Source organism: Glandiceps talaboti, chromosome 5 (genome assembly GCF_964340395.1).
Source record: "Glandiceps talaboti chromosome 5, keGlaTala1.1, whole genome shotgun sequence".
In the NCBI taxonomy this organism is placed as follows: domain Eukaryota; kingdom Metazoa; phylum Hemichordata; class Enteropneusta; family Spengelidae; genus Glandiceps; species Glandiceps talaboti.
The window spans coordinates 9283734-9298674 of NC_135553.1; the positions used below are offsets into that span (position 1 = coordinate 9283734).

Genomic DNA, 14941 nt, shown 5'->3' on the forward strand with positions numbered 1-14941 from the left:
CTTTCCTTGGCCGAACAAAGAAAAATATTGGGGGATAAAATCTTATTAACGCCTGAAGACAGTGTCCAGTACGTCGCACGAAAAGGCCGAAATGAAAAAAAACAGTATCCCTGAAATACTGATATACTATTTTCACTGATCTGTATGTTTCATTGGGCCAGGATTTAAATGAAATTGAAATAATAATTAAACAGTGCATATTTATTTTTAAACGTTGTAAAACATTAAATTTATGAACCAAAAAAATCTCTATGGTAAGGAGACTACTAATAATAGTAGTCAGTTCAATTAGAGTAAAGCGGGAAATAAGAACACTTCAAGTTGACCAGAAACAAAACATCATATACATGATGTAGGACAGTACAATATAGTTACTTTGGAACGGTAAATTGGAAACGAATGAGACGTTTCGATACGTTTACTCGAACCTCGATCACGCAATGATATAATTATTTAGCTTTGATGTCTCTCTCGACAGGCATATACATGTACTAGTGAAAAGACAATTTGTTGACTAGAACGTGTCATCGACATCAGATCTCTTTTGAATTATGTCAGCTACCAATTGTACACGTGCACGTTGGCTTCGTTGTGAAATTGATCAAAGTGCTGTACTCGATTTCGGTCATTGAGACCTTGAAAAGCGGAAAGCCTTACAATTTTATTTTGAGGTTAATTCTTGTCTCATGTGTCAACAACTCAAATTGACGTAAAACGGTGATCTGTGTCCTTTAAGTTAACATTTTAGATATGTGTACATTTTGAAGATTTAGGACAAAAATTGTAATTATGAGTTGAATTTCTAGAATATATAAATGAGTTGAACATTTGACATAGAAACCACGGTTGATCCCCCAAAGGTCAATTCCACCTGTTTCTTTACCTGATTCACAATCTCTCTTGATTCTGATCTTGGTGATGATAGGCAGAGAACAGCAACCCAGATGTGTGTAGCTGTGAATTTGAATATATTGCCATTGTTACCAGCCAATGAACTGTGCGCACGTTACAATCCAGGTGTACATGAATAGAAAGTTTCTTGGTCATGATTGAAAGAAGACAACACTAAATCGACTTTGGTAGGATAGTATGGAATATTTCTTTTTTAATGGTTACAATAACTTGGTTAGAATCATTTGTAAGTATCGTATGTTGTACTGTCACCATTCATTCTAACAAATGCTAAATGCTTGGCATAATGTTTAACGATCAATAATTCTATAGCAAACGAAAGTTTTGAGTTGATGGCATGTGTTCAACCCTGAATAAAATGGAATGAACCAGCTCACGCACTATAAAAAGGGTTTCTAGCGAGACTGAATCATTCATCTGTTTCTGTTAGTCGGGGAGGTTTCATGTGACGTGAGGTTGGGAGCTGTCTCAAGTCTAGGCATTTATTGGTGGGTCCAAGGCGTGGTTGAAATGGCGTTTGGAATGCCTTTGAGTGTCGTATCGTGGATCTTTATATGGGGTATTCAACTACTTTTTCCAGTGAATGCGTATTTTGGGAAACCCCTCTTGCATGGTGCTGATGACCGTTTTGACAATATGGGTGAAGCAAGAATCGATGATTTCTACATAGACAACGGTAAGTACATGTTAATGGAGTAAAACTTAAAAGTTCAGGTTTGAGTTGTGATGTAGCAAGCATAAACTTTAGAGGAGGAAACCAAGCAAAGCAAAACGAATGGCGCAATATCTTTGTGTGGTAGGGTTGTGTTATAATGTGCAAAAATTAAGTAAGTACTAGAAATATGGGGCATATGACTTAAACCCTCTGCTGGGCTGGGTTTGGGTTGGGCTCCATGGGTTAATGGGTTCGGTTTTCGGGTTAATGGCCGTGTGGTGCAGTATATATAATACTACACAATTTCTTTTATCAAGAGCCCAGCCCAACCAAACCTTGCCCACTCAACAGCGCGGCCCAGCAGCGCAGCCCTGCCCAGCCCAGCCCAGCCCGGGTTTTAGGGTGTGCACCCATGCGAGCCGTGCATGGGCGAGGGACCCTAAGGAACTCCTTCCACTTTCGAGCGTCTAAAGTTCTTCATTTCATTCATTCCTAAAGAGAGCACATTGCTACTCTAGTGCGAACTTTGGATAGGGAGCTAAAAGTAGAATTGTTTTAGAACATTACACAGACAAAACTGACTGAACAGAATCGGGGAAATCACTATCGCCATCTTATTTTCAAAAATTGATATTTGCTACTAGTTTCCTCTCCCAGCCAAAGTGATATTTGTGATGAGAAACTGCCTACACTTGTAAAATTCAACGTTTTCTTTTTATTATCTAATGCCTGATAGTGGTCTTTGTCTTTCACCGTATTGGCACTTTCTAGGAATAACCACTTTAGACACTTGGCTTTCAATAAAGTACTCGGAGTTTAGAAATCATTTTAGACTTACTCGAGATATCACAACCTATGCCAGATTGGATTGAAAGGGACTCTATAGGGAGACTATGATGATACGCGGTGTGCTTGGTAGATTTTGAGTAGTATACGCAACAATTTCAGAACGTGCAAAGTCGCCAGTCGTGCATTTTGCCCTATATGCCACTAGTGAATAAATCAAATGAAAGCGACCCCACTGCTGTCTGGGAATAAACTCTAGTAACAAATTGGTGCACATTTCATTTCTGTACATAAGAATGCTCACAGGGGTTAAATTTTATAAAAATGCCAATTATTACTAATCTTTGGCATCATGTAAATCAATTTCTCTTTTACTGTTTTTGTACAACAGGATCAGTAGTTTTAGATATTGTAATAGAAAATACTCGATTTGAAGACGAACTCTGGGTGTTGGACTTTCAACCATACGACTTCGACCCTACCAAACCACCTGTGCTGGCCACAGATGGTGGCAAGCTAGTCGCCGCCAATACTGGTAATTGTTCCAACGTGTTTTCCGATGCTGTATTCGATGTGAGTAGATTTGTTTCAAAGACTGCGAATTGAAGATGCGTTTTGTATTGGGGCCCATGCTTTAATAGTTGAGTCTGTTCGTATATAGCGGGTGCAAGTCCGAACACGTTATCCGATAGTTGCAATAACTGTAGCGTTTGCTGTGATTTTGAGTGCTTTTTCGTATGTTTTTGTGCCTTTTTTTCGTTCCGATGTTTAACCCGAATCAAACGCCACAATTCCTGTAACGCAAACGCAAATAGACGGAAGCGATTCAGTTCTGAATCGCAAAGTTGGGCGGATTTTTCTGCTTACGGCCCTACCTTACCTTATACCTAACGCTAACATTAATTACGGGGCCTTCAAGACCCAAGAAGTGTTCAGAGGTACCCCAATTCCGTCAAAATCGGCAAATGTAGCAACGCATGCATCATTTTGGAACGGGCAGTACGCAGACATCTCGCTCTCGTCTATTTGCGTTTGCGTTACAGGAATTGTAGCGTTTGATTCAGGTTAAACATTGGGACGAAAAAAGGCACAAACAGACGAAAAAGCCCTCAAAATCACAACAAACGCTACAATTATTGCAGCTATTGGGGCCCATGCTTTAATAGTCGAGACTGTTCGTATATAGCAGGTGCAACTCTGAACACGTTATCCAACATTACAAAAAGTTCTATGAACAGTCTGTTCAAGTCTGTCTGCTGTGGATGTTTGATTTTGAAGGTTTTCAACTGCTCGGTCCATGGGCTAGTTATGGTGTTTGTGCAGTTGAGGTGTAATCGAGGTGTAAAAGTGAGCACTTATTTGCATAAAATTTACATTTTATAGGAGAATACTGGATTCTACGTAGACAATTACCTCCCCTCTGCACCTGGTACTAAAGAGCTGTTCACCTCGTACCAACATGGTCCATCGGGTTTTGAAACCAACGACAAAGGCTTATCAATAAGAGAAGATCACGTGACGTACACTGGTAAGTACAACTAACCAATATTCAACATAGACGAATACGGAAATAGTGTGTAGTACTAGAAGTTTAACACTTGTGCATTGTGCGCTCAAATATACCACTAATTTGTTTCGTGTAGTATTATTATTAGCCAATAGTTTTTAATCTTAAATTCTACAAGGGGGCTACTTGTCATAACATCAACTAAAGAAATTGTTTGTTGGAACTTGTATTCATTTGACCTGTGAATCGATCCCAGGTTCTCATATCAGTGTCATCTTGTCGGAGGAGCAAAATACGGATTGAACAGAATCTTCCTTTTGTTCAGGATCAATCCTTTTCTATAGATCTGAGACTTATTTTCCTTGTCCAAATTTTAAGACTTTAGACACATTTTCTATACTACCGAACTATTTAAAAACGTGTGTCGCGTTTACGATCCATAGATCAATTTAAGACATCAAAAATTAACACCAGGAGAGAGGGGTGGGGAGAGAGCTGTATGTTGACTATTTGTGAATAAGGCGTTGCTATAATTGTCGTTTCAATCGCAGGCCAATATACAGAAGTAGCTAGTTCGGCAGTCTCTGCCCGCCAACTTCAGAAAAGGTGGTAAATATTTTATTTTAACATGAATAATTTTCTGGTAATTTCTAGGTGGTTTGGACAGGTTTCTTCGATGCGCTGACACTGCAGGCAAAAGTGTATGGGAACGCAACGTATACAGTGAATCTATACAGTTTAATACTACTCTGTACGTAACAAATGTCCGACCAAAAAACACCGCTGACGGCGAAAGTGGGATTTCATATATACAGAGCCATATTATATTGTATTGGAGATTGATCAGAACAGCCATTGCAAGGTGAGACATATTAATAAAAATAATCGAGAACATTTTGTTTTTGTCATTAGTTTTAGTACTGCCTCTGTGATGTCACCTTATTCCTGTACAGCGTGGGAGGGGTACTTCTGTTGTAAGGGTTGGTACACATGTAAGCTTACTGTGGTGGATTCGCAAGTTTTTTCAAAACTTGATGCATTGTGAAAAGGTTCAACCCACCTCTTGCGACTTTTGGTCTTCTATTTTAGACCAAGTAGTTTCAAAGCTGTGGAATTTCATGGGGGGGGGGGGGGCACAACGGGCTCGGTTGCAGCTGCAATAATTGTAGCGTTTGTTGTGATTTTAAGGGGTTTTCTTCTGTTTTTTGTGCTTTTTTTCTTTCCGATGTTTAACTGGAAGCAAACGCTCCAATTCCCGTAACATTAACGCTAATAGACGGAACCGATTCGGATCTGAATCGCAAAGTTGGGTGGATTTTTCAGCTAAACTACGCTAAGAAATGCAAAGAAATGTTAAGGGGTACCCCAATCCCGACAAAATCGGCAAAAGTAGAATTTTGAAATGGGTAGTATGCTGACAATCCTGTTCACGTTTTCAGCGTGATAGTGTATTTGTATTAACGTTACATGAATTGTAGCGTTTGCTTTCAGTTAAATATCGGAACGACAAAAAAATCCACAAGAACAGAAGAAAAACCATGAAATCACAACAAACGCTACAATTATTGCAGCTAGCTCGGTTGTACCCTTGAAATGTGGTGAAGGAACAGTCAGTACAATATGGCCCATAGCAGTTACGTGTACCATGATTTCACAACAGTTAAAGGGTAATTATGATCGTTAATGCCGTGTATTCAATTTGAGGATGAATGCATTCTAAACTCGTGTTTTTGCTTTTGTACAGATTTATTATCACCTCAACGGAGCGACTGAGGCCAATCTTTGAATACGCCATCGTCCGACCTATTTACGTGGATGGGGACGTGACAAAAGGACCAGACAGGTAAGGTTGTAAAACCAGTGACAAGAAAAATGTTCACACAAAATTGCTATATACTTCGAATCCCAATATAAAAAATAAAAGATAACATGTAACAATAATATAAGTATACAAGTAGTGGAAGTTGGCTATATCGAAGCATCATTTAAAGCCGGTTAATACACCTCAAAAGTACCGTATAGAGTAATTGAAATAAACTATATGATAGTTCAACGATACGGTCGATCTGTTAGTCGATCTGTTATATTTAATGTCGCTTTATATATAGTGTTGCCGCTGAAAGTTTTCATTCCGAAAGTTTGCCAAAACTAAATGAATTCTCGCCAAGTGTATAAGAGAATGAAACGTGAATGGAGAACCAAATCTCGCTCCGTGACCTATACACAATACACTATATGAACGATCTATATAACAGAAGGGCTATTTATACTTGCCGGTAGGTCGGTAAGGTACATGTTGTACCACGCCTATCGGTCATCACACGTAAAGAGAAGATGGGGGCAAAATGACATGACGCATCTTGGTCTTACTTTCTGATTGCCATCACAGAAAGCTCTTGCCTTCAAAGTAGATTATTGCTTTAGACTAATTCTAGCATATCTGTTAAACTATCGATTTTTGTTGACTACTTTTAGTCCGACACGTGTCTATCTTTAGAGTTCCGACATATTCGTCATTTACTGAGAAACCTTGAAAATTGGTCACTTTTACAGAAACAAAATAGAAGTGGAGATATCGTTTAAAACTGTGGCCGACTCCGATGAAATCATGGCAGTTTACGATGATGGTTCCATACAGTACCAACCCGAGGATCCAGACAATCAATTGGTGTACGTTAAAGAAGACCCAAAAGAAGGTAAGAATTTGAAATTGTAAATGGATAACAAAACTCTAGGGAAATATCACCAGATTATCGTACAACAAATATGGGCATGATTTGCATATGTTGACGCACTAGCAGCTAAGATTTGGTTTGTTTTTAGCATGGTTGAGTTTTCTATCTGTTACTTGTCAAACTATCCTCATTAGAATTAAATTCCATAGTTACAACTGACTATGGAAAGCTCAATACTAAAGTACTTTGAACTGAGATTGTCTTGTAACCGGTCATTTGATATACCAAGCTGAACATTTTTGGTCAAATATCTGCATCTTGTACTGCTCTAGCGGTAAAACTTCGGATGCGTGCCTGTTCAGTTTTTCGCATTATCTTGTCTTGATAAGCTCTTGGATATCTACGAATGGTATCGGAACATTTGGAAGCTTCCTTGATTGAGAACATGTCTAGTATTTTGCCATGTGCCTAAACCAACCATGTATCCGGCTAAACTGGTATTGTTTTATCTTTTGAAGTGACCGTGTATTACGATCCTACGGCATCAACAGCCGAACTACTTGTGAATGGTGAAAGTGTCCCAATATGTCCTACTACTGCTGGTGGAGCATCGAACATTGCAGACGTTATGTGCGGCGAATTCGGTAAGTTGACTTTAAATGGCTATATTTATCCGAGAAGCAACCGATGCTGTTTGATAATGAAGTTGTCGGGTTTATATTTGCCTGTAATGAACAACGCCCTCTTGGTCATTGTTCGACTTTACATTTCTTGGGCTTTTACAATTAAAAACAAACATTCTTTTTCACGAACGTCCGATGATCTACAACTATTTTGTTACAGGTTTGACGGCAACTTTATTCCCCATAAGTGCTGCCTCGCCATCTACAAACGCCGTGGTTGATTTAACTTGTACCGGTGCAGAGGCAAATTTTGGCGATTGTACATACGAAATCGGAACCGAAGCAGATTGTTCGTCTGGCAGCATGTATGTAACTTGTACAGAGACAGGTGGGTTTTCACTATTTGCCCTATCTTAATGCTTTCGTCTGCTGGAACAAGCTGTATGTCTTTCATGAACTTTTTTGTAAGAAATCAAAATGGGTGAAAGAAATTTGCAAGAATGCTTACCCCAACAGTCCAAAACTACACACACACACACACACACGCACGCGCACACGCGCTTGCACAAGAAATAATTTGTATAGGTCCACGACAATTCATCGATGTTGTAAACATGTATTGCAACGTTTCACACTGGCTTTTTTCTCTTATTGTTTCTAAAAAAGTTAACTTGCATACGTGTATTTGAGACAGCAAAATACTGAATGGGGCTTTTAAATTGCACTAGCTGTGTACGTGATTTTGCACATGCCTGCAGTCCACCAAATGTTTGGTTAAAAGTCCTACTGCCACCATTATCAAAAATCTGCACGGAGTCTCAATTGAAATTGAAATTGAAGTCTAGTCTAGTGTAGTGCAGTGCAATGACTGCACTAAAAGTATAAACCCTTTTATTTCATAGCTCCAGCCAACCTACCCAAATCGTGTCATGACTACCTACAGCAGGGAAGAACGGTTGGTATAACATTATCTGATGGGTTGTATGACATTGATGTTCTCGGCTCGCGAATGACAGTGTATTGTGACATGACCAGGAATGGGGGTGGATGGACGCTGATCCTGACAACGGAGGGCAACGATGGTTTTGATTCAGGGAATCTACCTAGTCTGAATAGATTTAATCCTGCTCTGGACTCTGATTATTCAATCCTGGGTGTTGCTGATACCATCAAAGAATCCAGTGATGGCGAAAACTTCAGGGTAAGTTCCACTATTCATTTGCTAGTCATCGGAAACGGATTGTACATGGTTCCCTTCGTGTCGCGATGTCGTTCTATTACCTTTACAGACAATGTATCACTCCATAGCAACAAAATGTCGGCAGTTTTACCATTTCATGACCATCGCGACTCTTTAGCGTGTTATTTTCGTGAAATTTCATGGGAAAACAAACTTTGGCGCTTTTCGAATTTGAACGAAACCGCACCGAATTGAAATGTGCCAACATGAAATGTTCCCCCTCCCCCCATGCTGTAAGGCAAAGCAGTGCCAATGGCAATGGCAAACGAAGAATGACCGTAAAGTCAGGACTCTGGAGCTTTTTACATTACTCTAAGAAATACCAGGTTTGAATTAAATCTGCAGTAGTTATAACTGGGGTATTATTTCTTCGACTGAAATAGCAACCAACAATAAGATTTACTGATACCAGTGATCAGACAATGTACATTCCAATCAGGGATCTTTTTTATCTAAGTAGCATAGTAATAAGTTGAAATCACGATTGGTGAGCAGTTTTGGGTGCGGACCCACAAATCAATGATACGGTATATTGCACCATACTATGTGTACTGCGACAAAGGTATTTACCCACAGGAGATTCAATAATCTTGTGGTTAACAATATTACTAGTAAGTCCTGTCTAACTTTTTTTTTTTTTTTTTTTTTTTTTTTTTTTTTTTTTTTTTTTAAACGTTACAGTTGTAGCTACTTTATGTTCATTCTTTCCAGCTTTAATGAGCACCACAAAACCTGTAGCAGAACATGGGTGTGTGAAAATAGGCGATTGTCAGCTGAAATAGAAGTTTTCAGGAATGAAACTAACATCATTGAAGTTAGTTGCCGTGTTTAACTTCATCGGTGTAAACTGTACACGTGTCTAGGAGTAATAGTTGCTATAGTAATGATATCGCGTGATCATTAAAGTTTATCTATCATGGACTGAACATGACTCTCGAAAACTGATTTTCAACTTATGCACATAATAATTAACATTTTGTTGATTATGCCATTCATAAATGTACAACATAATACTCTTAAACTTTTTTCTTCCATAGTATCGTATCGAGTCTGGACAGCCTGGTGAGGATGGAGGTATTTGGGAAGCCCCTCTGTCAAACTTGTTTTTCTCGTCTGACGCCCAGCCTTCAACCAATATAGATATCTTTGGAGATTATGAACTGGATTTACCCGACAATGGTGGCCCGCAGAATATCATGCCTTACGTTGGAACTGGTAACAACCTCTTGACAACTGGTCGAACAGACGCTGTAGGTGATTTTGGTACAGTCGTGTGTACTTGTACTGCAACACCATACAATCCCGCCCCGTGGTTGAACGAAGCCGTACAACCAGAAACAATTTGGTACTGGTTTAAAGAAGATAGAGAAGGTAATAGTTCCATCCTCGATAGTGATGTTCGGTCGTGTCGTCTTTTATCGGAAGAACATCCGAGGTCTAGCAGATAGACTATAGTAGCAGTTTGCTTGTCAAAAAAGGTTGGCAGGCTATAAAATAAAACATACACGTTAAAAGTAATTGCAATGAATCGTATAATTTCCAGAGACTATTTATACGATATCTACTAACAAGTGAACGGTGTACACGAATAGTGTTCATTAGTATTCGCTTTGACTATACCCAGCCACAGAAGGAACCCATCTTTATTTGTGGCTTCAATGTACAAAATATGGCAAACGTGTATAACAAGATTATATAGTTGCAGCATAGCTGACGGGAATTCTTCAAACCCGACATTTAGTGCAATTCTGGTACTACTGTATCTTTCAGAACAAACGAATTTCCCTAATAGTTTCAGTTGCAATGAAATTCGTTATCTACTTAACAAATGCCTGTTTTTGTAATAAATGCTCGTAATGAAATATCAATATATCATGTACAAACATGTACGGTCTAATTCCATTTCCTATTTGTTTTTAGCCGTCTCAAACAATTACTCGCTAGATCTCACTTTTACCATTTCACCCCATTTTTGTAGCACCTACGGCCGGTACTGTCCAAGAGCAATCGTATGAAGATCCTATGCTTGCCCCAACCTGCGATTTCACTGAATACCCTGGGAAGTGTACCCAGTCGTGGACATTCACCGTGGTCTTGCATGTCGATGATACGGGCTTGGACAGCCATATGCCCGTAGATGCCACAGGTAAGTCTATTCACTCACAATACATTTATCTTATCCAATTCAACGGCATTTGCTTATTTAACAGGCAAATATCACCGGTGTACATTTGTACATGGTTTTATGAAAAAATGCAAATACAACCTCGCCCCCCCCCCCACTTTCAATGCATGATTCAGCAGCCATATTTGATTAATCTTGCCCCTTTTCAAGAATGTGTACGGTGATCCCCCGACTTGTCTTGTATTTTACCCGAGAATGGTTTTTTTTTTAAGCTAAGTAACAGTAAGCGTTCATTTTTTTGTCATTTCCAAGGCGCATTTTAAGTGGAGAATTAAATTATCGAAAATTGTATCATCGCAATGACGATTCAAACAGGAAAGCTTAATACATTAATGGTTAATAATATACACACAGCCAACCAAATTTCATTGATTGAAAATGTCAGGGACAATATCTCGCACTGAAGAGTTTTTCGGCGATTCGAATAACAAATTCCCAGGGGTGTATTTTTCCATGAATGGTCATATTATTTCTTAAGGAGCACGTTGAAACAAGGCAACACAAAACTGCTATAGTTGCCGAACCTTGCCAACACTGACGGTTATCTCTCTCTAAGTGCATGGTTTATCTTTGAAATCTGCAGGAGAGTTTGAAGTCAGCTACTTTACTTACCAATGTCCTAATCTTGTCAACAACCAAACTGATGATTGTGAGAAAATAGATGTACCACTCGCCATTATCGGTGCCCAAATTACACTTCAATCGGTTGTTCAGATTGTTGATGACACTAAAGACAAGCCAATGTAAGTATAGTTTCTTTTTTTTAAAAGGCATTTTGGCACGACATTTCCAGGACAATTTTCTGTAGTTCAAATTACTGTTCTATTTACCGGTAATTTTGCTTGATTTTTTTGGGGTCAATTATAACACAAGAAGCCCACGGCTTTTATTTCGAAACTATTTTCGTTTGACCCTTTCCACGATTCTCGTCTAGCGTCAAACTGAAGAATATGTATGGATCAGACCCTGCTGTAGATCTGAGAGATGGGGCTAGGGGCGTACAGCATCTAGAAGTAATAACTATAGAGACGCACTTCTTTCCCGAATTTCTCCGTGAAAATTTGGAAATGGAGCTGACACTGTTTATGGTGTGTGTTGGCGAGGGATACCGAGACCATCCTGATGTAAGCAAGATTCTTCCCCTCCATTATCAATTTTTTTTTCGATATTTGTATTTCCAGAAAGAAATCGTATCAGAATGAGTGAAACCCAACTTCGTCATTCGGAATTACTTGCAGGCTACGCCTGTTTACATGTTCTTTCCATAAAGCAAAATATTGTATCGTAAAAAATTAAAAGAAATCTCTATTTTGCCATCACTAGCTCTTGCGCCAATAACGCCTGAAGACTATAGTGTATCTGTATACACATTCAGTGTACTAGAGGTGTATACTTGTATTTTAACTAGCATTGAAAAGCTTACAAATTCCGCTTGTGTCAGTAGTGCTGTGTTGTCATGAACCCAATTGAGTAAAATCTTATTTGTTTCACTTGTCCATTCTCAGGGCTGTTTGAATGCAACATCGGATGACAGATACGTGGCATACCTTCACCCCGCCTTTTTCTACGAATCGTCCACACTGGTCGACCCTAATGATGAATCCAAGGGTTATGTAGAGTATGATGTTGATTCCATTGAAGCTAACCAACAGGCAAGTTTGAATCCTTCATTCGATGTATTTTACAGATGTTATTTTTTGTCCACTAAAAGATGACAAAAGGGTATTCACACAACAAGTCATCCCTCACATTTAGACAATCGACCCAGACACTGACAACATTTAACACATTAACATACCAAATACATTATTTACTCAAAGCTATTTCTCTCACAAGTTACGAAAAATATCATGACACTAAATTACAAGACTTTAGAGAAGCATTGCTTTCCTAGGCTAGGTATTAAAAGGGTTGTGGGTGGTGGCCACGTCTCGGTTAAGTTGATAGCACGGTGTTTGAATCTTTCAGTCTTGTAACTTTATTTAAGACGTGTATTTTTTTTCTTTAGGAATTGGACAGTTATGAGTATATACACGAACCAGACATCCATCGATCCGTGTTCACTAACAAAGCCCTTTCCGGAGAAGCCCGACTTTACACTATAACGAACGTTTTCAAACTGATGCCGAGAAATGAGCCGGAAGGAACTAGTAGTACTGTTGGTCCAACTTCGAACACCACTAGTGGTGGAGGAGGTGGAGGAAGGAAAAGGAGAGAAGTCGTAATGGATTTGGTTAGAAGAGATTTGGAAGAGTCGTCGAAGTTGGCTCAAACTACTAACCAAATATTCCAATTTGCTGGATGCCCTGATAACAGCGAATTTGACTTTGTACATAGGGACTGTGTGTGCCTAGAGCAGAACGAAGTTTACTCCACTGATACGTTCAAATGTGAAGATATAGAAGGCCGGGTGAAGGTAATTATCTTGCAAAGACCACTCCATACATCTTGAAGCAATGAGACCATGCCGCCATTTAACTCGAACCACCACGTGAGATGCACATTAGGGATCAAAATAATTTTACTCGGCACGTAATTGGTAGCTTCAAAAGTAGCTTGTATATTGCAAATTGTACAGAACGCAGTACTGACCTCGGAACAGTTTTAGTAAAATGCAATGGAAACGTTGAACACAAATATAGTCGAATGGATCAGTAATGGGATTTATTTTTTGGAAATTTAATTATTAAGACGTTAAGAGTTGTTAAACATAAAAAATAAAAATGAAAGAACAGTCAAATTGCAAAGAGCTGAAGAAAGTAGTAATTTGTAAACAAACCGGGTAAGCACAAGTAATCAAACTTTATGCATGTTTCAGTATTATATGTGGTCAAGCAACACAGCATGCGCATGTACAGACTGGGCGTGACGTAGTGATTACTGGCGTTTACCCACTTTGTCTACAAATAACTTGCTAAAAAACAGTTTGTCTTGTGAACTTGCGTTTACTGTTGCTATGGAGTTAGAATGTGTAGGTTCGCGTTGCTTTTAAAAGCAGAAATAGATAGTAATTTATTAAGGCCTAACAAAATATTGTGTCGTTCCGATTACGCTCAATTTTAGAATAGGTAGGGTAGGTAGATTTTTATTTTATGTATTTATATATATATATATATATATTTCATAGGCGAGTGTCTAGTTCAGGTAGTTATGTTTTCCGTTGCTTTCCATATGGTCTCTTGTTGTTTTTTATCATTAGATGTACAGCCATTACAGATTGGAAGAACAATTTTATACCGTCTTTTTTAAGTTGTCAGATTTCGCATCCACCATTTCTCGCGATTTTATTACTTTTTTTCCTCTGATACATAAAGTTTAGGGTCGGCGTGAAAAAACTAGGTGGGGTCGGGTAACCGGAGCCAATTTTTTTTTTAGATCTAATTAAAATTCCGAAATAAATACCCATTTCTCCTTCACGTACACATTACAAGATTTAATAACCATGCTGATTGGACATGGTACATGAAAGCTTACATTGCTAGCTGGAACAGCTTTGACACAACGCACGCAGATCATATTTTGGACTCCCTATCTTTGTTGAAAAACACAATCATGAAAGAATGGAAACAAAACTTGCCTCTGTATTACAAGTTTTTAATTTCACAGACTTCTAGTATCCAAAAACTTATCATTCATCTTAACTAATACATGTCTACTCTTTTATTTTGTAGATTTTCCCGAAAGACGACAACGCAAACGCGGGAAGTGTAAACATTTTGGCAACAACTACTATCCTGGCTTGTATTTTTGCAGCGTTTTTCGTCATATAAATAATTTGTTTATTTAATCATATTTGATGTTTTGATGTAAATTGCTCTATAGATACATATATGTAAATAATTATAAATTAAAAAAAAACATCTATCGCTACTACCAGCGTTTGAACTATACGGATCTTTCGTTGTGGATTTTGTAGAATGATAGCCTTATACCTAGAGCGTTGATCTGTACTCCAGATAGTTCTCGGAACTCTTGTGACAGCTATCGGAGTACCAGATCAGCGCCGTAGATAGGCTAGTAGAATGAATGTTTATGACGAATGAATGGTTGTGACAAGTGTATAATTTCCCAAATTTACAATTGTTTACCCCCTGTAATGCATGCTATAAGTAATCTACTTTCCAGTGGTTCTTTGAACAGTTTATCATGTTCGATATTCCTGCGTCAATGGAAAGAATTCTTTCTGAATGGTCTTCTAAAATGAACATAACCCCCCCCCCCCCGATCACATCTTGCTTTCACCGTATAGTGTCTAGTATCCCTTCGCAGATGTGATTGGTGATGTACATTTAAAGTTGCAAGGTTTGTAGAGTTACTGTGAACTGGGCATTGAATTATCGGTGGCAGGTGTTTTCACA

At 38.7% G+C, this 14941-nt stretch overlaps 1 protein-coding gene across 1 annotated transcript; it reads left to right on the forward strand.

Moving 5' to 3' along the window:
- Positions 1-1422: 1422 nt before the first annotated feature.
- Positions 1423-14353, forward strand: LOC144434993 (uncharacterized). The gene is made up of 15 exons (XM_078123525.1): positions 1423-1588; positions 2745-2926; positions 3737-3881; positions 4515-4722; positions 5605-5703; positions 6414-6556; positions 7054-7179; positions 8061-8359; positions 9436-9769; positions 10377-10544; positions 11167-11326; positions 11518-11707; positions 12089-12235; positions 12592-12999; positions 14255-14353. The coding sequence occupies exons 1-15, from the start codon at positions 1423-1425 to the stop codon at positions 14351-14353; spliced, it is 2874 nt and encodes a 957-aa protein (XP_077979651.1).
- Positions 14354-14941: the final 588 nt, after the last annotated feature.